Source organism: Gallus gallus, chromosome 28, assembly GCF_016699485.2.
Source record: "Gallus gallus isolate bGalGal1 chromosome 28, bGalGal1.mat.broiler.GRCg7b, whole genome shotgun sequence".
Lineage (NCBI taxonomy): Eukaryota > Metazoa > Chordata > Aves > Galliformes > Phasianidae > Gallus > Gallus gallus.
In genome coordinates, this window is record NC_052559.1 from 3,207,498 (window position 1) to 3,227,830 (window position 20,333).

Genomic DNA, 20,333 nt, shown 5'->3' on the forward strand with positions numbered 1-20,333 from the left:
GGGATGGGATCCCCAGCCCCCATCAGCTTGTTTGCTTCCTGTGTCTTTTTCTCATAGCAGCCCAGAGAAGCAAGAGACACCTGTGTGATTGTGGAAGGGCTCTGCTGTTTGATGGTGCCACCTGGTTTGTGAGGTATCAGCCTTCCATGAGCATGGACTAAACAGATCAGCGCAGGGGAAAAGAAAGGCTGACCTGTCGGTATCTTCTTGTTTGGTTCTGCTGTTTTAGAACAGGCAAACAATGTCAAGCAAAACTGTTTTATTTGAATGCATCAACAATTCAATCCAACAACTTGCCTGGACTGGAAGAGAATATATTGACTGAATAGCAATTGAACAGCTGAAGAAGTTGATTGTGTCAGCTAACGAGCCCCCTCCCATTTAATGCCAGCTGTTCTATCACATCACTAACAACATTGTAGAACATTGGCTTTGTTTTTGCAAACGTGAAAACTTAACATCCTCTTTTCTAACTAACAGAAATATCAGTGCTGTTTATAGAATAACAGATTTTCACTTCACCTGGGAACGAAAGCAATGCAAACCTGCAGGCATTGTGTTCTAAGGTGAAACTGAAGAGATGTTCCACCTTTACTGAATATTGCTACTAAAACTTCTCAAATGCAACTTCAAAACACACTCCTTTCAAACGGAAATTAAGTGGATGCCTTTATTTCCTGAGCTTCTTTTCAGATGCTTTGACTTGCCGGAGAATGACTTTCAGCATATTCCCTATTTTGGCCGTGGTCAGTGATTTCCTGCTGTACCACACTTGGTCCCACACGGAGTACATGTGTCTGGGGGACAGATACAGCGGGTCGTAATCATGCAGCATATCCCCCGGCCTCTTCTCTGCATACTTCTTGTAATCTTGGACTGGGCAGTTTTCGGGGCTGTTGGGTCTGGCAAAGAGATGTGGAACCGATTCCCCCACAGCTCCGTCTGCATTGAGGTCGTGCTTCCACTCCAGGTACTCCAGCCCTGCCACGTCCCTTCTGAGCACCAGCTGTCCCCAGTACAGATTCTGGCCCTTGTTGTGTGTGCTCGCCCCGAAGCCCCTAATGATATTTACAAACATCAGGTGCAGAAAGCCCTGTGGGTTGCTCTGACTTAACAGCCCCTTATTACGGAGATGATCCACGTTCTCATCTGTCAGGTTCTCCAAGAGAGTCCAGTTTTCTTCTCTCTCTCTTTGGAATAGAAGCTGATGCTTCTGTTTCAAGGCTTCCTGAGATGCTCTGAATTCAGCTCCTTTCACCACGCTGTACTTATAACTGTGATCCTTCAGGTACCTGTCTATGCTGCTCTGAAAGAACTGCAAAGAACCAGTGGAGAAATCCGTGCCGTTCTGTTTCTTTGCAGACGTGTAGAACAAGGCCAGGTAATTATCGAGGTCTTTGGGTGGCAGCTTATAGATCTCACGTGCTTCAGAAGGGCAGTGCACATCCAACCACTCTCTGAAAACTCTGATGTTGGCAGCATTGCGGTTTCTCTTGCTCAGCACATCTAAAAGATAAGAAAGAGCTCTGTGATCAGTGACAACCAGCAAGGAGATCAGTGAAATAGAAAGAGATGCAGAATAATGTTCACCTTCTTTTTAAAAATCAGTCAGTCACAAAGCCTTTCCTTTAAAGCTTTGGTTCTGACTTGCCCACACCACTCTGTAGCACTTGTCTGGACAGGGAAGGACAGCCCGTCTTGCTCTTCCTCACTTGAATGGTGAATCTGCACGCTACTATCTAGATAACTGTAAGGTATTTTCTTTTTGAATCATGTTTAATTAGGAGAGAATTACTGGGAACTGTAGTTGTCATTACTGGCTTGTCTTTATGTTGGTAAGAGACTGAATTTTGCCCTGGCTGACTTTGAGGTCATAACCATGCTCATAACCAGCAGCTCCAGTCCTGCTACTGCAGCATTAGCCACGAAGTTCAAACAAGCCAGAATGGACTTGGTGTGCTTTCAGCAATTTGCAGCTACTCTGCCTTGTATTTTATGGTGACCCCAGGGGCCAAAGTCTGCTCTGTTCAAATGAATGGGAGTCAGCCTGGATGTGGATCCTGTCATCTGCCTCAGGACTGAGAGCCCTGCATTTTATACGTTCAAAATGTTGTACCAGTCATTATGTAAGACACATTTCAAAGTGTTCCTCTGCCCTGAAACCTCTTCAGGGCAGGAGAGCTCTCACTGTGAAATAAAAACGTGAGCCAAGAGTTAGGGGTGAATAGTAAGGAAGAAGAAAAGATGAGTAAAAGTATATTTTTAAAGAAAGGGATGCCAGGATTCCAGTTGGGTTCTTTCTCAAGTTGCTATGGCAATACCACATCTACCTAGTTCCATACAGCATGAGAAATTAGTTCTTTGGATTGCTGTAGAGCTCCATCTGCTCACCTGTGACTTTTCCAGGGCTGAAGAAGGAGTAGATTAAAAAGGGTTCTAGAGCCAACATCTAGAAATTCTTCTTCTGGCACTGAGCTATTTTGTATTTGCTTAGCAATCATAAAATGCTGTGACTGAATGGAGGTGGATTCTACTGTGCTGCTGTCTCAGTGTTTTGCCTGTTCTGTTTTGTTATTGACTGGTCCATGGGAAGAGATGGATGCCTCAGTGCTTACATCTAGATGCTAGCACACCAAACCATGAAACTGACTAGCCAGCAGTTTACATGGATTGACGTGGAACACCACCTGCAGGCATTCAAATTGATGCAAATGTTGTGGCTCACTATAATGCCTTTAAAAACCTGGGCACCTGCATTTTATTCGAGGTGTTTAATCATTCAATTAAATGATGTGTAGCTGGTATTAAGGCTCCACTGTATCACACATCTATCCTAAACCAGAGTTTCAGCCAAGATTTCTGTTTTGTTGCTTTTAAAGTTGCTTCCTCATTCTTTTTTCCATCTGTGAGACCAGAGTTCACATCTCTGGTTCCAGTTTCTCACAGGGATTCTGTCTTAAGTACAGCCAACATACTGTATGGTGATACCAAATGAAAGACCAAAATATTCAAAGTGGGTAGTTAAAGCTACAGCCAAGTCAACATCTGGTTATCTCAGTAAAAGGCATTATCTACGGAAGTGATGATTGCTTAAGGTAGGAATATTTTTAGTCCCTTTTGGTAGAAATGGCATGACCTAAATAGGATGCATTTATTTAGATGCCACAATACATATTTTGTCAGCTAAAAGAAGTCACCCTCCTTTAATAGGTTGGGAAAGCGAAACATGCCCACAAACCCTCCCGTGATTAAAGCTCCAGGGCATCTTACTGGTTTCTGAAGGTTCAGGAGGTTGGTTGGCATTCCTGCTTTCTGTGCTCAGTGAGGCTGAAGGACGAGGGGCCTGCTCAGACCCTGACAGCCTGCTCTCCTCCGCAGGGCCCTCGGTGGCATTCCCATTCAAGTCTAAGGTTCCTGAGACACTGAACTCAGAAGAGCTCAGGTGGATTTGCTGCTGGACATCCACTGTGGCTTCAAGCTCAAAGAACATCACAGGGGCAGGTGGCTCTCGCTGGGCTTTTGCTTCAGTGTTGGAGATAGGAATCAATTCTAAATCTTCTTTTGGCGTTGCTGACCCAGAGGAATCCCTTGCTGTAGAATGTTCTCTTGTGAACTCTGTGGGATTAAGGGGACCTAGACTCAAGAAGCTGCTTTCCAGGATCTTTCGATCCCTTCCAGGAGATTTCAGAGTACAGCAAAGAGCTGGGGTAGGTGTTGTCGTGGGGATAAAGCCAGATGCAGAGGTGACTGTCTGCTTGTTAATTTCTGTCTTCTGATCACAATACATTCGCAAACCTACCTCAGCAGATACATCTTCAGGTGGTGACTGTGAAAGAATATTCTGGTTGATTCTCTCTTCTTGGTGTTCTGCATTCAGTACATACTGTTCATCATCAGAGATGACGTGTAGATCTTCACTGCATTCTAGCTTCATCTCACAGAGGTCTGTTCTGATTTCGCCTATGGATACTGACAAACGCTGCTCTGCTGCAGAGCCTGGTTGCATGGATCTGCTCTTTCTTCGATTTTGTCTGGCTGGTTGTTCATTACGTATTATGCAGATGGTATCTTTTTGCTGAGAGCTCCCTGCAGGTGTGCCACGTGATCCTGTGGCAGCGCTGTCTCTTCTAACCCTTTCAAAAGATGAGGCTATCTTGATTCTCTTTTCACCTAAAGCAGTGCCTCGTGATGGAGCCCCAAAGGATGTTTGCCTCTTTCTCTTTTCTGCAGCCTCATTCTCTTTCCTGCTTCCAAAGTGTAAATCTTCACATGTCCAGTGGTAGGCGTGTCCAGCTCCACAGATCCACAGAACAGAATTGTCCTTGCTAGGCTGACCCATGTTCTGCATGGTTTCCAAGGCTGGGATATGAATGCATATAGCCCCATGGGTGTGTGCCCAGGTGACAAGGTTGGAGAGATCCTCGCAAAGCGAGCTGACATTGCTGTAGTCTTCATCAGTGATGCTCTCAAACTGCAAAAACACGTTGGAAGACATTAAGTGAAAGAGGATGTGCATAAAGTGGTAGTCCTGGGGGCTGCTTTCAGCCCCATCTCAACAGAATAATAATTCCACATCAGTGATCCTTCTAATGATTCTTTCTAGAACAGTATGTTCTTTCTTTAAAAATAATAATAATAATTTTAAAAATTGCCCTCTTTGAAGACCTGGAGGGTTATGTGGGTGTGGTTCTGGAATGGTGAGTTTATAATTGATACAACCACAATTTATGCATAGTTGTGGGCTTGTGCCTCGATCAAGTAGTTGTGCTTAAGAATTGATCACACTGCAGCTGAGCCACAGCAGCTGTTCACATGTGTCCTTAATCCACAGCACAATTAAGATTAACACACTTGCTGAGTCACCCAAGCAGGTGCTGTAGCTCAGCTGAGGGGAAGGTACCTCACTGAAGTGGATCTGAGCAAGCTTGTACCTTCAATGATTCTGTACTCGCTGATGGAAAACAACAAGGGGAAGTGTCAGGAATCAGCTCCTCTGCCTCCCTCCCCCCTGCAGACAACAGGGCTCATAGTTGTGTTGTTGGGAGGATGCTTTCCAGAAGCTGAAAAATGGACCTCACATCCACGTGTCTAAAATTCTGTCATTTTAATGCTATAACTGATTCTGCTAGAAATAATTGGTTTTGGTATAATTTATGTTGTAAGATACACTCACCATGCTGCTGTTTCTTATCTCACCGGGTGTTCTTTCGTGTGCAGTTCAGTAGAATATCCTTTCTTTTTCTCTCAGAACCTAAAATAACCATCATACATGCGTGTGTGTATTTAGAGAGAGAAAATATATTTTTATATGCATATGTAAAATATCTGGCTATAAATGCTACCATAGAACGTGTATCTTCACAGAGGTAAGCAATCACATTTAGTCCAAAAGAACCCCATATAGAAAGCTTGGCTTATGTAAATATTTGGAGGATTTGCCTATACAGTGTACCAAAAAAAAAGTGGAACAAAATATAAATATTGAGGACAGAATTTCAAAAGGGAGATGTTCCTTCCAGCCCTGGCCCTTTGTGGCTAGCAATCTTAAGTTCTCCAAACTGAAATGCAGAAACATTTCTGTGTTATAGTCTGGAAGGACACTGTAATTCCTGTGTCATTGGTTACACACCTTACTGTCAGTACAAATATTGCAACAGAGCTAAGAGGCCTCATGATGCCCTGTGTGACTGAGACTGCATGAATTCACCATTCGTAATGCTAGTCTTTACTCCAGGAATCTTAGTCTGTTATTAATTAAAAGTTTTACATTAAGTGGCAGCAAAAGATGCCCAACTGAAAGCACTGTACACTGGAATCCTGTCCGAACTGGCTGTGGGAGCAGCTCTGGCCCTGTAGGCTGTGAGCTTGAGCCTCCAGGGCTGGTTGCCAGCTCTGTGTGCTGCTCTTCCAAGCCAGCTGCAGAAGACGGAAGAAAACCATCCCAGCTGACAGATGTAGGGCTGCTTTGTAAGCTGTGAACATGTTGTTTGTCTGCAGGGATTTGTTTCACCAGCAGGTTAGTTAAACTGAGGGAAAGACTGTAGGTGCACAGTCATACTGCAGGTATCCAACTGTGTGCCAGCATCTGGGGCTCCACTCAGCACCTGGCCCACTCCCTGCTGTGCTCCCTCAACCAGGGCAGGACAGGACATGGCCCAGCACCCAGCCCAGCTGCCAGGAGGAAGGAGTGTGGCTGGGGGCTACAGGAGCCATGTGGTGGGGGCAGTCCTTGTGTCGTGACAGACAAAACTCGGGGATTGGGAAACCACTGCTTGGCCAAATTCCTCTGCTGAAGAGCTCCTGGAAGTGTGTTTACACAAGCCTTGCTCTGTTGATTCAGAACTTCCAGAAAGCAGCACACTCCGGGGCCGTACAGCAGCCCAGCTCCACGGCTCAAGCTGGCACAGCACTTAGGCACACTGAATTTTAAATGAATACTTCAGTCTGCTGATGCCAAAGCAAAATGTGCTTTGCTGAATGCAGAGCCCAAGTGAGTAAGCATGCAAAATGTTCAGGCAAAAGTGCAATTGTTCTAAGAGGAAGGAAAACAAAAGGCCATCAAAGTGGTGCGGACTTCTGAACTGCTCAGCATGAGGGGGTCCTCTTGAACCAGGCAGAGGTAATAGCTATACAAACAAATACCTGTAGAAAAAATAACAGGTTTTCTTCTTCCTAACTAGGCAAAGCACAAGCCTAGGATAAAAAGAAATAAATCAAAAGCAAAGCGACACAAGAGAAGTTCTCTCTAAGTTCAGCTGATGGGCCGTGGTACTGAATGTCCCTTCCAGCAAAAGCAGCACAGCTTGAATCTCTCTTGTCATGTCAGCTTTACATCCCAGTGAGGAATGAACAGTAGGCATCAGAACCACTGCAGCTTGGAGTGAAATTGGTGCATGTCAGCAAAGCTCTGGAAAGCCCTTCTGCTCTTACACTAGCATCAATCCATGTGTTCCTTTTTATGGCTTCCTATTGATAGCAAAGCATTCTGGGCTAAAGTTATCGGTGCTGTTTGCAGATGCAAGCTTGTGAAACATGCAAAGCCAGGATTTTTAAAGAATTTTCTAACAAAAATCTATTTGCTTTAAAGTAGTGGAGTGGGCAGCTCCCTGCAGTGCTCCTCAGCCTTCCTCTGCCCATAAAAAGCTGATCTAAGCTCTGGGAGAACTGTTTTGCTCTTTCTCAAGTTAGAGCTTTATCTTTGAGCTCAGCATGCGTAACTGCTCCCCAAAGGGCAGGACAGCTTGGGCAAACAAAGAATTTCCATGCATCACTTTGGCACTTACACAGTGTGGGAAAAGGTAATAGAAATGGAAGCTCTGTGTGGTCATAAGGCCATGAAGTTAGTGACTTGGCAGATGATCATCTTGATTTCTATCACGGGAGCCCTTAAATGGAATGCTTTTATCTCTCCTTATCTCCAAGCACACGTCTTCCTTTTCCTGATCTCATTGAAAAAGCCTTTTTTCTCTTCAGATTTAGGTCCAAATAAAAACTCTGGTAATCAGCTGAGGGTACTTCTTCAGCCCACTCCTGCTCTCTTATTTACATTGGTTGAGAGTACTTCCAAAGAAACTGTGAAGTGGAGGAAGACTGAATTTACCATTAGAACTGAGCAAAAAGGGGGGGGGGAGGGGGGTAGAAAGAAAAAAAAAACCTGTGTTTATGGCACTACCTGCTTCCAACAAAAATAGGCTCTGTGTGGGGAAGGGGTTCAGAGCTTGGAGTTTGTGTGTAGAACCCACACCTTCATGCAGAAAAGCAGGAAATTCCAAAGCTGTGCAGTGAATGTTTGTTTGCTTTTAACCCATAGGGAAATCAGTGCATTAATACAACCTAGAGTTACATGAATTCATGCTCACTAGAAGAAAAAAGGAAAGAAGAAGTTGTTTTGCTCTCTCATGGCCCTGCACATGGTAAGCTTTCAAGATGTTAACATAATATATGCTTATTTTATCTATGCATTCAAAAAATGTGGTCAAGTGTATTTTAAAGGAGCCTGCAGCATTTCAGTGGGGCCCTTAAAGCTGACTGTAAGCACTGAAATGCTTCTTCCTATTTAAGATGTTCCTGTGCCTGGTTTGAGCTGTTGTGGGGAAAATGAATCACCTAACATAAATATCCATACTTTTACTCTTTTACATTTCCATGAACTCCATGCAGCATTATAGTGTGTGGATGGTTGTCTGAAACTCTCTGTGATGTACACAGACTTATGCAAGCAGGAGAACTAAATAAAGAGCCTAATTGTATAGACACTGGAAGACCTTTAACCACACTGTTCCTGTCCCTCCACCCTGTAATAGTCCTGGATGTGTTTCTCTTATGTCTCATAAGGTCTGTTTCACAGATTAGAAAGCTGAGGCACGCACAAAGCAAGTAAATATGAGAGCTTTGGCTTTTCAGCTCTAGATAAGACAGTGCAGGAAACTGGAACAATCCTGGTTGGAAAACAGGATACAGAGCAGCAGTTCTTAAACTTGGCTCCCACCCCCCTCCCCCAGCATGGGTTGTTTGTTCCTGCTTGCTTGAGTAACACTTACTGGAGGTGGAGGGACACGGGACAGCTGTAAAACATGCATAGTGGAGGGGTTGGGCTGCCAGAGAGCTGTAGGGAATGGGTGAGGGATGCTGCTGTGGGGACAGGGCGTCTGGGCTGCAGCAAGAGGAAGTTGTGCTTGAGCACGTCTGCTTGAAAGGAGCAAGGAGGGGGCTGAGTGTGGAGCAGAAGTTGCTTGTGGCTGCCAAAAAGCATTGAACTTGTCCCACCACTTCTTAGCAAGGGCCTTTGGGGTGGATTAATCATTTCCCAGCACATCGTTCTTCCTGTTCTCTGCCACGTTTGTTCCTTTCCTCCCCACAATGTACCATAGCCTTCTCAGCACTTCTTCAACTCTCTCCACCACTCCTGCCCTGCTTGCAGAAATGCAGTTCCCAAGATACTTAGTACTTGCTACAGGGTGGCACGTCTGTATTTTGAGAGAAAGCAACATCCAGCTCTCTGAGAGAGGGCCGGATCTGATTGTGTGTACCAGTCCTGAGAGACTGCTGTTAAATGTTAGCATACAGTAACTACATTCCTTGAACAAGAGCATTTTGGTCCAAAGAACTGGACACATTTTTTCATCTGAGTCCTAATTATCTCTTTTCTTGAGGGTCTGCATTACATGGCTGCCGTCCTTGTAACAGAACTGTGAGCTCTAAATCAAGCCATCTTCAAACAGAGCCAATAAAAGCCTGCAGCCAGCTGGCAACGGCTCGCCTGCTCCAACAACCAGTAATCAGCCTCTAAAAACAGATGTAGTAAAGGAAAAAATTAATTTTAAAACATGAACTGCTATAAATAGGGGGGGGAAAAAAAAGTATGAAAGCTGAATTTGGAATAGGGTAAATCTGTTACTTGGGTGGAAAATGCTACGACATCGATCACAATTGTGTTGCTTATCCTGTTAGTGCTGCCATTTGTGAGTGGCCTCACACTTAGGATTAGTGCCATCAGGGGAGAGGGGGCTGTTATTTTCCATAACTATTCTATATGTAGGCTGATTTATTTTTCCTTTTTTCTTTTTTTTTTTCCTTCCAGACCTGCACTAGGGGTGAGTGCCCCATTGTGTCAGCAGGGAGCTGACTGTGGGAAATTGCTTCATTCCCCAGCAGCTGTTTGTGTTAAAATAATCTTTCACTTAATTAACAGGAGAGGATGTCTGTCGGCAAGAAGGTGTTTGTATGAGAGTTTTTCACTCTTGTAGTCGTCCGTCTCACTCTTTGCAGCATTTTTCAGGAAGCTCGAGCTTCGCTAGCCGCGTGGCAACATCATCGTCTATGGTAACTTCTATGATTCTAACCCTCACCATTTCACAGAGCCTGCACACACCACGGCCAAAACCTGCGCTCCTCCCCGCCCGCTCTGTAGGGAGCGAGCTCACTGCGCGGCCCCGCCAGAGGGCGCTCGCCCGCCGGGATGCGCTTTGCGCCCCGCCCACAGTCGAGTCCCCGCCCACCGCCACCGCCCCGCCAATCAACACTGTCCCTGCCATCGACATGCCCCGCCCACCACAGTAGCCCCTCCCACCAGCACGGCCCCGCCTGCTTGACTGACCCCAAGGGGCGCTAACAGCAACGGCACTCAGGGGCGTGCTTTAGTGATGGGGCGCAGTAGGTCAGGCTGGTGGTCGGAGGTGATGATCTCAAAGGTCTTTTCCAACCGAAATGATTCCACGATTCTATGCACTGACCCCTCAGTGTGCTCACCTCGTAGGAAGCTGGCTATCTTGCTGCTAAAAATACAGTGCTGTGCAATGCTGACTGGTGATACTGCCTGAGCTGAGCACAGGAACTGCTCCCTGCACAGACCTTGGCTCAGCGATAAGGCTGTTACTGTATCTTCAGTGCCTTCAGCGTCTGTTCTCTTGATGTTTTTTATTGTTATTAAATATTAACGTCCCATTTGTCAGCCTGCTAAAAGGAACTTGCTTATCTTCCTCAATTCTGTTGTTAATGTGTTCGTGGCAGTTTTATCTATTCCTGGACAATCTTTTTAGCTGAGGTTATAAAGTGGCACAAAGCACATTTGCTAACATCCACTGAACTAAAGAGGAATCAGCAGTGCTGTTGGCCGGAAGGAGCACCACCCAAAGTCCCCAGCACTGACCTGTGAGTTTTATTTGACCTTAACCCAAACACTTTTTCATCTGTTCTGCATCACACATTGCCAAACCACACGCAGGGGGTAATGCTTCATAAAACACTCTGCATGAAATGTGGTAGAAAAATTGTTATTAAATAGTGTTTGTGGTGAAACCATGACTTGTAATTAGACCTAATTGTTCACAGTGAGACATACTAACCTATATATATATATACTTAGCAATAGGGAATGATTTTTAACTACTGACACTTTAACTCTTTCCCAGGCTTGAGGATTTCACCTTTCTGGAAGCACTGCATATCTGTGATGACTCCATATGGGGGTGTGTGCAGAAGTCAGTTTTGCTTGCAACAGGCAAAGAGCTAACTCCCATTTTTACACCTCGGGTGTTTATGAAGGTTTGCTTTGGATGTGATGCTAAATGGCTATGGCTCCTGGAAGTAGACTTTCCACCACTGGAGCTTTTGCTGTGACAGAATTTTCTACTGTTGCCTTTGGAAGTGTCACTGTGTCCCTTACCTCCTCCTGGGTCACTAGAGATGCTTCAAGAAGCCTCTCACAGAGCACTGCAGTCTAGGGAGGGAAGACAAGGATCTCACTAGCACCTGGAGGACAGGGTAGCCTAGGAAATAAGAGAGAAGAAGAACATGTTAGTTATTTACAAAAGTGATCTTAAAGCAACTTGAAGATCCCTTGTGTGGAATAGAAACAAATAGAAGGTTCTCTGCCCTTAGTGCTGAGTCTGCAGTCACTCTTGAGTAGCATCTTGAGGCAGGAGCTGCGACCAGCGTTATCTGGAGAAGCACCCTAACAGGCAGTAGCTCCCAGTTTCTGTCTCCCACTTGAGTGCTGCATTCAGCAGGAGCTGAGTCTCACGGATGAAAAGTACCACAGATGGATGGCATCTTGCCTCTGGAGAGATAGCAAAACCCAGCACTGACCTCACCACTAATTTGGAAAAGAAAAATACACTCTGGCATAGCATCCATAAGAGGTTGCCAACCTTTGTCCTACAGCAGTGATAACACTCTTTCCAAAGTATGAGCAAGAGCAAATAATTAAGTCTATTCTCTAAATTCAAGAAAATATATATATATATGAGGTAATGAGTGAGTTCAGGTCTGGAGTTCTCTGCTGTAATTGTCCCAGGTGCACAAAAGGCACTTCTGGAAAACAATTTGGAAACCTCTCCAAGCCCACACCATAAAGCCAGCTGTCTCTTACTGGATCTTGCACTGTATGCTCTCAGCCACAGCCATGCTCCTGCATTTACATAATATCCTTTTTGCTTCTTTGCTGACCACAGGTGTACTTCAGTGCTCTGGCAAAACTCAGAAGGGCAAATCTTGCTAGCTGACTTCACGCTGTTGCAGGAGTAACACACTATGAAATTAAGTATCTTCTCAATAAATGAAGTTAGATACTTATTTCTAAGCCTCATCCTTCATGCAAGAAAACACTTACAGCTGCCCCTCTCAATTATACTTGGCCTCGCAGGAAGAATGTTTCAGTTCACCTTGACTTCAGCTGCTTGCAGTGTGTGAAAGGCAGGAAGTAAGTCAGTGACAGATCTCCGGCACTTAAGATACGCCACTGTTCATGTCCTTTTGAAATGGCCCAGTCATCAGGAGTCTCTTTTGTGCACTGCTGATGCTGTGTTTTTAACGAGAGCACATATTAATGAAATGATGTTTAGAGAAGGCACAGGTAGCATAACGTTCTGCAAACCAGCTGACACGAGGCACCTCTGGTACGGTGCTGTCACTGCGCCCTGCATTCACTGCCCTTGTGTCTGAGCATCTCGCCACATTAAATATTAAGCATTCTAGAGAATATCGTGTTCCTTTGTTTCTTTGGCAACAGAGAACTTGAGCACTCTTGATCCTCCCTGACTTCACATTTTGCAGGCTCATGTCTCAATGTTCTTTTGATGCCTGTTTTAACACCCTGGAGTTCTCAGTCCACTCTCATGGTCTGTTACACAGAAAATGTGGTGTACAATCAACAGGACAAGAAGATAGCTACTTAATGAGCAGACATTTCTCATCAGCACCCAGACCCTAAGCTACAGAGGTGAGAAAGAAGTGCTGTGAGGCAGAGCAGCACAGGAAAAGAAGCCACATTTATTCTTAGAATCCAGGGTCATACCAAACTCTGCCACTGATCACAGTGACCACTCCTAACATTAGCTAGGTGGGGCATTGACTTGCAGAGACCAGCTGTAACTAGTATGTATGTAAATATGATAGTAAGTAGTCAGTCTCCCTATTAAAATGTCTGGTTTGAAGACATTGGATGTAGGTGACTGCTTCTGTTTGTTACACTTCCATCTACTTGGAGCAAATAAGACCCATGCTGGTTTGAAATCAGAATGTTTCTTTCCATTTTTTTTTATTTTTTTATTTTTTATTTTATTTTATTTTTTGCCATTGGAAACACAAGCAAGTCTTCCTAGCACAAAAGCAAAACCCCTCTGCTTTGGTAGCAAGGCTTCCCAGTGCTGCTTCCATTACATAACATCCTCCAGGAACATATGGGCCAGCAAACAGAAGACGTCCGCTGCATAATTATGGCACTGACAAACCCATTGAACCTCAGCAGCTGCCACTGGGGAGATTTCATTCATTCCCAGTATTGCCTTTTAAACTTAAGTGGCACTGGAACAAACACATCTTTGATCCAAGTAGGAAATCATTTGGAGCTCTGTGCTTAATAGAGCTGAAGCCCTGGGAAAATGATGTCTTTATTAGCCTGTATGACAATGCGGGCCTCATGGCAGGCATGCAGCAGTCTGATGTCAGCCCCATTACTTTTTCAGATGTATTTGGAAATATTTGTTCTTGAACTAATGTGGAAAAAAAGAGCTTTAATTCAGCTGTGCTGCTGAAGCACCTATAAACTGCATTTGGGACCTCAAAAGGAATATGAGGGAAGGGGGAGGGGAAGCACAGTTTTGGCAGTTCCAAAAGAGAGTTATGTCTCTGCATTTCTTCCCTTGGGCTACTTCATGTTCTTTTGGGGTCACTTGTTTCTCCCTTACCTCAAAATGCAAATGAGAGATTTCCCTAGAAAACTACTCTGTCTTATTCCCTGGTGGAGGTAATTGTAAACATTATCAATCTCAATATTACTCCTAGTTACAAACAGTTACATCAACTGAGAAGGGAAGCTGGCTCTTGCACAGACAAATCTGGCATGCTTACAGTAAGTGAGCAACAGTTTGCAGATATATATATATCTAATGGAGAATTTCTACATGTGTGCATCTCTATCCCTTTTAGGGCTCCTTCTTTTTTTCATTTAAATGAACTGTGCTCAGACTCTGAAATTCCCTTGTCTGGAGTCATCTAGCATCTGTGTTATATCCTTTTAAACAGCAGATGCAAAGGGAGACAGCCTGACGACAGAGGACAGAGGTGATGAGCTAGCATTTCAGTGAACAATACCTCAGCCTGACAGGTGAGCAATGGAGAGCCTTTAGAAATAATGCATGAGCTTCAGGCTCCCCTGCCACATGAGGCTGTTACCATGCTGCTCACCTGGTAGCTGCTGTTTCCTTTACCACTGATCCCTTTTACAATGTCACCTGTGCTGATGGAAGAATTAGCAGCCCAGTAACGGAGCTGGGAGAACCAGGTTACCGAGTAGTAGTGAGAAAAGCAGGCACCTGAGCTTCCAGCTCTGAGTTACACAAAGCCCTCCAAGTTCCCACAGAAGTGAGATCTCTTTAAACCCTGCTTGCCAAGCCATCGAGACCCCCTACATGGTTTATCAGGAAACTGGCACCATCATTAGAGCACAATAAAATAAAATCATTGTAAGGAAATAAAAGAGCATTCCGGTCTCTTTCTGAGCAGATTTGTAGCACGGAGGGTGACTGAACTGCACCAATCTTTTATTGGAAAAAAAAAAAAAAAAAGCCTCTGAATAAAGAAAAAGAAATGTAGAACTTAAGCTACACAGCAGAGAACAGAAATTATGTTTATTTCACTGCCCTGGGATAGCACAGGGAGATGTGCTTGTAAGGATGGTTGTTTGTATAAATAAATGTTCATTCTTGGCAGTGGAATGCAAACTATGCTGAAGGGCTGGAAACAGACCACTTTGTAAAGCTGAGGCCAGAGTAAGGGAAAGATGAAGCGAGGTTGTGGAGAGGAAATTCACATTCATTTTTAGCAGCTTGGAGAGTTTCTCAAGCATGTTTGACATTTTTAATTATGCTGATGTAGAGCCTATTCCAAGGACAAAAGAAGTCAGGATCACAGGGTAAACAATTAGGAAATTTCATAGCAGCCAGCTAGGGGGATTGTGGCTTGACTTTGCTGAAATATGGGATCATCTTTCATACTTTCTAGACAAGTGGAATTTGAGTGTCTTGCAGAATCCTCACCTAGGTCAGGAGCCTCAGATCTGCACTGTTTTACTAAAGGTGCATTTTTGATAGTGCACGTGGGATTGGAAGGAGATCAGTCTGAACTGCTGCTATTTGTCCAAGCTTTCCTGCAGGGCTTCCTGAGAAGGCAAGGAACAGTCTCACTGCATCTGTACCAACTGTCTCAGAATCTGTAATATTACAATGGAAAATAAGACTGCAATTTCTTGTGGAGAAGGGGATCAGCTCTGCGGTATCAAATCACGCAGCCATGGCCTGTTTGTCCATCCTCCACGCTCAGACTGTTCTGCATCACAGCCACAGCATCTCATTTTGTTTGTGTACCACTGGAAAAGAGCTTTGAGTGTTCATTCACCAGCCTTCCTTGCTGAAGAACTTGCAATGATATCTACCTGTATTTCAGCTTCTGTGTCAATGGTGATACACTTAGCACTGGAATGGCAGGAGTTTTCCATTTGTTGCTGAGCAGAAACCTTTTGGAAACATGGTAAAGGAGTGGTTTTTAATGCACACCTGCTCTATTTGCCTGAGATACCATGCCTTGTGTGCTAATACAAGGGCTGCTACTTGTGCTTTTAAGCTTGGTACAGTTGAATAGGAACTTGCATTCTCTTTGAGATAATGGAAAGTCACAGTGGAGGTATCCAGCTTCTGGGCATGAATAAATCATCAAGGGTATGAATTATTCAGTGATCATCCCCACAACATGCACTACATTCAGACTCAAGAGGCAGTATCCCTATTGTGTGGGTTTTTTTTCCCAAACCTTACAAATGTATAACAGGCTAATGAATCTAAATATTCAAATGAAATCTTGGGAAATTAGATTAGAAGAATAATTTATTAAAAAACACCTACAAAGCAGTAAAAAGCTGCATGAAAGAGCTGAGATACTTCAGCCTGGCTAGAACTACAGTGATCAGACATTCTTAGCTCAGTGACACTGTTGAATCAAGCTGTCCACAACAGTTAGAATCACACCGGGAAGTATGAATAAATAGTGGCACAGGAAATTGGAATCACTGGTTGGAGGAAAGAGTTGAAATTATATGGGCACACAGGACAGAAACTGACCTGTGCACATCTTGTGTGCAGTTCTGGTGTAAGTTAGAGGGGGCATAACCAAACCAGAGAAGAATCCACTCCAACACACACTGGAAGAAAAAAAAAAAGTCCAATGCACTCAATAGCCAGGAAATGGCTGGTTCATCCCTCACAGGAAATGAGTCACCCGAAAGCATCTGCGAGGAGCAGCGAAGACAGGGAAGTTCTGAAATAACACGAGCTGATAACAGCATAACACATATAGATAAGTCTCTCATTTCGTCATTCATTAGGAAGGAGGGAAGAAATGTAAAACTTCAGATTTTGTGATTGTTCTTACAATTTTAACTCGATGCAAACACTTGCAGCACAGAACTACAGCGTGGACAGACTGTGCCAATGCTGTAAAAAGGTGAATTTGGATCATAAAATGGCAGCTCTAACGAGAAGTTTCATGTGCAGATAAAATTGCTTGCAAAGTGCTATCCATCTTTGTCCTTGGAAGGGAAGCATCAAATTGCTGCATGGCACAGCTAACACAGCATTCAGTTTTGCAGCTCGAGATGCTTTGAAACATTTCCTTCTGTCTAATATTGAAAATACATAAAGCTCAATTTCAAAACAATGCATCGATCACCTACCAACTGGTCCACTTTTTGATAATTCTACAGTGCCAAACCTTTCTGGATCAGCAGAAAAAAATACTTCCTTTGCTAATGATGTATGCTGCTGGTAAAACTGAAAGCCTACAGTTAGGAAACGACCTTAGCACTGAGCTAACACAGCCAGCTTGTGTGCTCACTCCTCTTCCTCCAGTAACCCAGCTCTCTGCCTGTGCAGCTTGTAACTCCTGCCCTGCAGTGCTTCTGGTCCCCCTCCTTGCCCCCTTCCTCAGGCTGGCTGATCAGCAGACACACAGGTCTTACTTTGGACTGATAAACACAGCAGTGAGAACGCTCTTTCTCTGCTAGCTCTAGCCTAACCATTTCCAGGGCTGTGATGTGGCATTGTGAATGATGCACATAAGAATGTTCTTGGCATCCCAAGATGTTGCTAAAGCTGCAAATACTCTTCTAAACAAAACAGCCATGTTAATCGAAAGTGGTTTAAAAGAAAGAAAAGCAACAAGAATAAGCAAAGTTATTTGAAACACCCCCTGCCACTCCAGATTTCATCGGGGCTATACTGTAGCAGTTACATATGAAAGTGTTTCCTGGTTTAGGAGTTTGCAAGGTACTGAGAATAAAAAGGGAGAGGTGGGTGCAGGAAAAGAATGTTTTGTCATTAAAAGCACTATCTAGGATATACACTGCAGACAGTAGTTCATTTTCCTCATCAGAGACCATATTTTTGAAGTGTTCTTGTTTTCAGTTCACTGATAGAAGGGCAGGATTGAACAGTCAGCAGAAGAGGGAAAAAGCTTTCTAGCTTGCCAAGGAATACGCAGAAAAGCATCCTGTGGCTGCAGCACAGGCTGCAGGGCTACTTAAAAATACAAGGGAAAAAGGCAGGAAAACGGTCCTTTTCGTTTCAGAGGTTTCTCTTCCCAGCATGGCAAATTAAACTCAGAGAGATAACGTCGGCAGGAAGGGCTTAGAAAGAGAAAAACCTGGGTGTGTCTCTCCAAGGCCTTTCTGGCCATGTGAGTAACTGGAGCTGGGGGAGGGTGGGACCTTGTGCTGGATTGTACCAAAGAAGCTGATTCATATTTTTTTCCTTCTCCTCCTCCTTTTTTCTTTCTTTCTTTCTTTTTTTTTTCACATGGCTATTTTCATGTGGGCTTCTTTTTCAAAACAAAAAGATACAGAGTCAGGTCATTCTCCCAGATACAGTTTTGTTTTTCATAAAGTATTATCTTGTTCTCAAATGCATTTTCCTGTTTGGCCCAGAGAAATGCTGCGTTACACAATAGTATCCTTCGTCAGTTTGCTACCATTGTGTCAAAAAAGATACTAGAGTTTCTGTTAAGTATTACAGTAAGATGATAAAAGGTTGCATAATCAGCATTTCTGCTACAAAATCTGAGTAAGCTTGCACAAATCTAAAGAGTTTTTTTAGTTAGACCACAACTGCACGAGAGGTCTTTGAAATATAATAAACCCTTGATAGCATCCACCCATGTTTGCTTTTCCAAAGATATTTGAAAAGCAGCTGGCATATCTGCACATGCAATAAACTGATTTCAACAGCCACCAGAAAATTAGACATTAGATAATATGAAATGAAACTATTCCATATGAAACATAACTTAAAATAGGCACAGTTGGAGAAACTATGTTATGGCTTGCGAGACAGGAATCAAATTCCTGCTCTGCTTTGATCAAATCAGGTGAACTCTGGCTCTCAGCTCAGCAACTCCAAAGCAAATCACACAATCCCATCGTTTTCACATTCTTTGACTCATCTAAGCTGTAAATCTCTTATCAAGTACAAGATAAGCTAAGCCTCCTTTCATATGCAGTACCTAGCAAGGTGACTTGGATTTCAGAAGGGGCCTTTGGTCGCCTGTAGGGACCAAGAAGGGAAGAACTCTTCTCCATTTTGAACTTTACTGTTGCTGCAAAGAGCAAATGGCTGGGAGCCCAATGAAGCTCTTGATAAAATCTGAGCTCATTGGGAGCTCTTGCATGTCACAGATGGTGCCAAGAGTGAGGGCAGCGAGCTGACAAGCGAAGCATCCCACCTCTCTATGAGAAAACAGGGCTCTGGGCTATAGGAACCAACACAGTAATATATGATCAAGAAAAACTTACAGCTGGCTTCACATTTTTAACGTCTTTTTTTTTTTTCCATATAGTTACCTGTCTATGTATGCTTCAGAAGGAAATGAGAATATAGAAGGCATGCCTGTACCTGTCAGAACTACCTAACATTAAGCAGAAGCACTGCCCAAGGACACAACTCCATGTTTTGTTTGCACTTTTAATTCTTTCCCCAAACCTTTGCAGGTGCCACAGACACTGCTGTTACAGCTCCTGTGCTTCCATCCACGATCTGTATTTGTTTACCGCCGACAACAGAGGCAGATTGGCAGATCTGTACAAATGTTTTCACAAAAATGTCAGCAGTGGGTGTGCGAGTGAGGGATGAGGGATCCTTTCTGCAGCAAGACCAGTATTATGTTGCCTAGAAACACTCAAAACAGGGCTGCAGCTAATGAAGCCAAGATCAATGTCGACTGAACGTTAGATATTTGATTCAGTGCTACACAAGGGACTCGTAGGGAGGCCTGGGACAATTAATTTTTGTGCTGCAGTCAAAGGATGGGGTTATGACAAGCGAGGCAAAGAAAATAAATAACGCTGGTAGAATTCCCAGCGAGGAAATACTGGCTATATTTAAACAGAGACACACAGCATTTCAGGAGGCAAATGCCATTATGAGATGGTGTGAGCAGGAGGGGCAGCCCAGTGCTGCCGGGTGGGAGTGTTGTGGGGTGAGCACCTGAACCAGAGGGATGCTTCACCTCTGTTCCTTTTCTTCAACGATTTTAAAGGACCTGCATCTCATGGCACACAGAGGAGGCGGACAGTTATGTTTAAGAGAGCCAAGAATCCAATACAAACATACCCACTAAACTTGCCATAAGCGGCTCAGCACCTGCAAAGGTACTCCTTTCAGAGGTCTGACAATCCACAGAGAGAAAAAGTGCGGATTTTTACCTCAGCCTCTGTGAGATCCGCAGCAATTACACGCATTCAGAACGAAACACGCTTAACTAAGTAATCACTAACTGGAAAAGAGGCGTTTCTGTCAGCAAACGGTGCCACAGCTGTACCTGAGGGGAACGCGGCCTTACCTCAGGCACTCCCTCTCTGCGTAATCCTGATCCTTAAGACGTTATCCGCAAATAAATAAACAGATTTTGCCCTGGATTTTAAGAAAAAACTCCTAAGTGCTGTATAAGTTTATCACCTCCCCCCCCTCCCCCCAGACTAGCATTTCTAAATCATTAACCTAATTGATCGCGTCTCCCTTACTCGAGATGGTGGCTGACAGGAGCGCGCGGCTTCCCTGCCCGTAGCCAAGATGGCGGCGGCCGCTCCCCGCGCAGGAGTCTGCAGGGCGCCGGGCCACGCCGTGGATGACAACACAATGTGCACGTTAGCACCCTTGCCCGTACTCAAGATGGCTCCCGATGCGGTTATTCCATGCCCTGCCCCCAATCAAGATGGCGGACGCGTGTGGCATTTCGGCATCCTTCCCGCTCTCAAGATGGCTCCTCCCAGCCGTGTCCCGGAGCCTATCCAA

At 44.3% G+C, this 20,333-nt stretch overlaps 1 protein-coding gene across 9 annotated transcripts; it reads right to left on the minus strand.

Annotated features, from left to right (window-relative positions):
- Positions 1-242: 242 nt before the first annotated feature.
- Positions 243-20,130, minus strand: LOC101750583 (uncharacterized protein KIAA1958). 9 transcript variants are annotated; one of them, XM_040653713.2, is made up of 7 exons: positions 20,063-20,130; positions 12,162-12,298; positions 11,165-11,267; positions 10,649-10,746; positions 5,174-5,251; positions 3,271-4,471; positions 243-1,506 (listed from the first exon to the last, which is right to left on the minus strand). In XM_040653713.2, exons 5-7 carry the CDS (start codon positions 5,174-5,176, stop codon positions 671-673), a joined length of 2,040 nt encoding a protein of 679 aa, XP_040509647.1. In that variant the 5' UTR covers positions 5,177-5,251; positions 10,649-10,746; positions 11,165-11,267; positions 12,162-12,298; positions 20,063-20,130; the 3' UTR covers positions 243-670. The 9 variants fall into 9 exon arrangements, with proteins under 9 accessions (XP_040509647.1, XP_040509645.1, XP_040509644.1 ...); XM_040653711.2 differs by lacking the exon at positions 12,162-12,298; XM_040653710.2 differs by lacking the exon at positions 10,649-10,746.
- Between the last annotated feature and the right edge of the window lie 203 nt (positions 20,131-20,333).

Bases quoted from the DNA above. Each gene is read 5' to 3' on its own strand.
- LOC101750583 (XM_040653711.2), bottom strand. The intron at 1,507-3,270 runs GTAAGATGCCCT...CTTATCTTTTAG, and splicing joins TCCTGAACCTTCAGAAACCA to ATGTGCTGAGCAAGAGAAAC.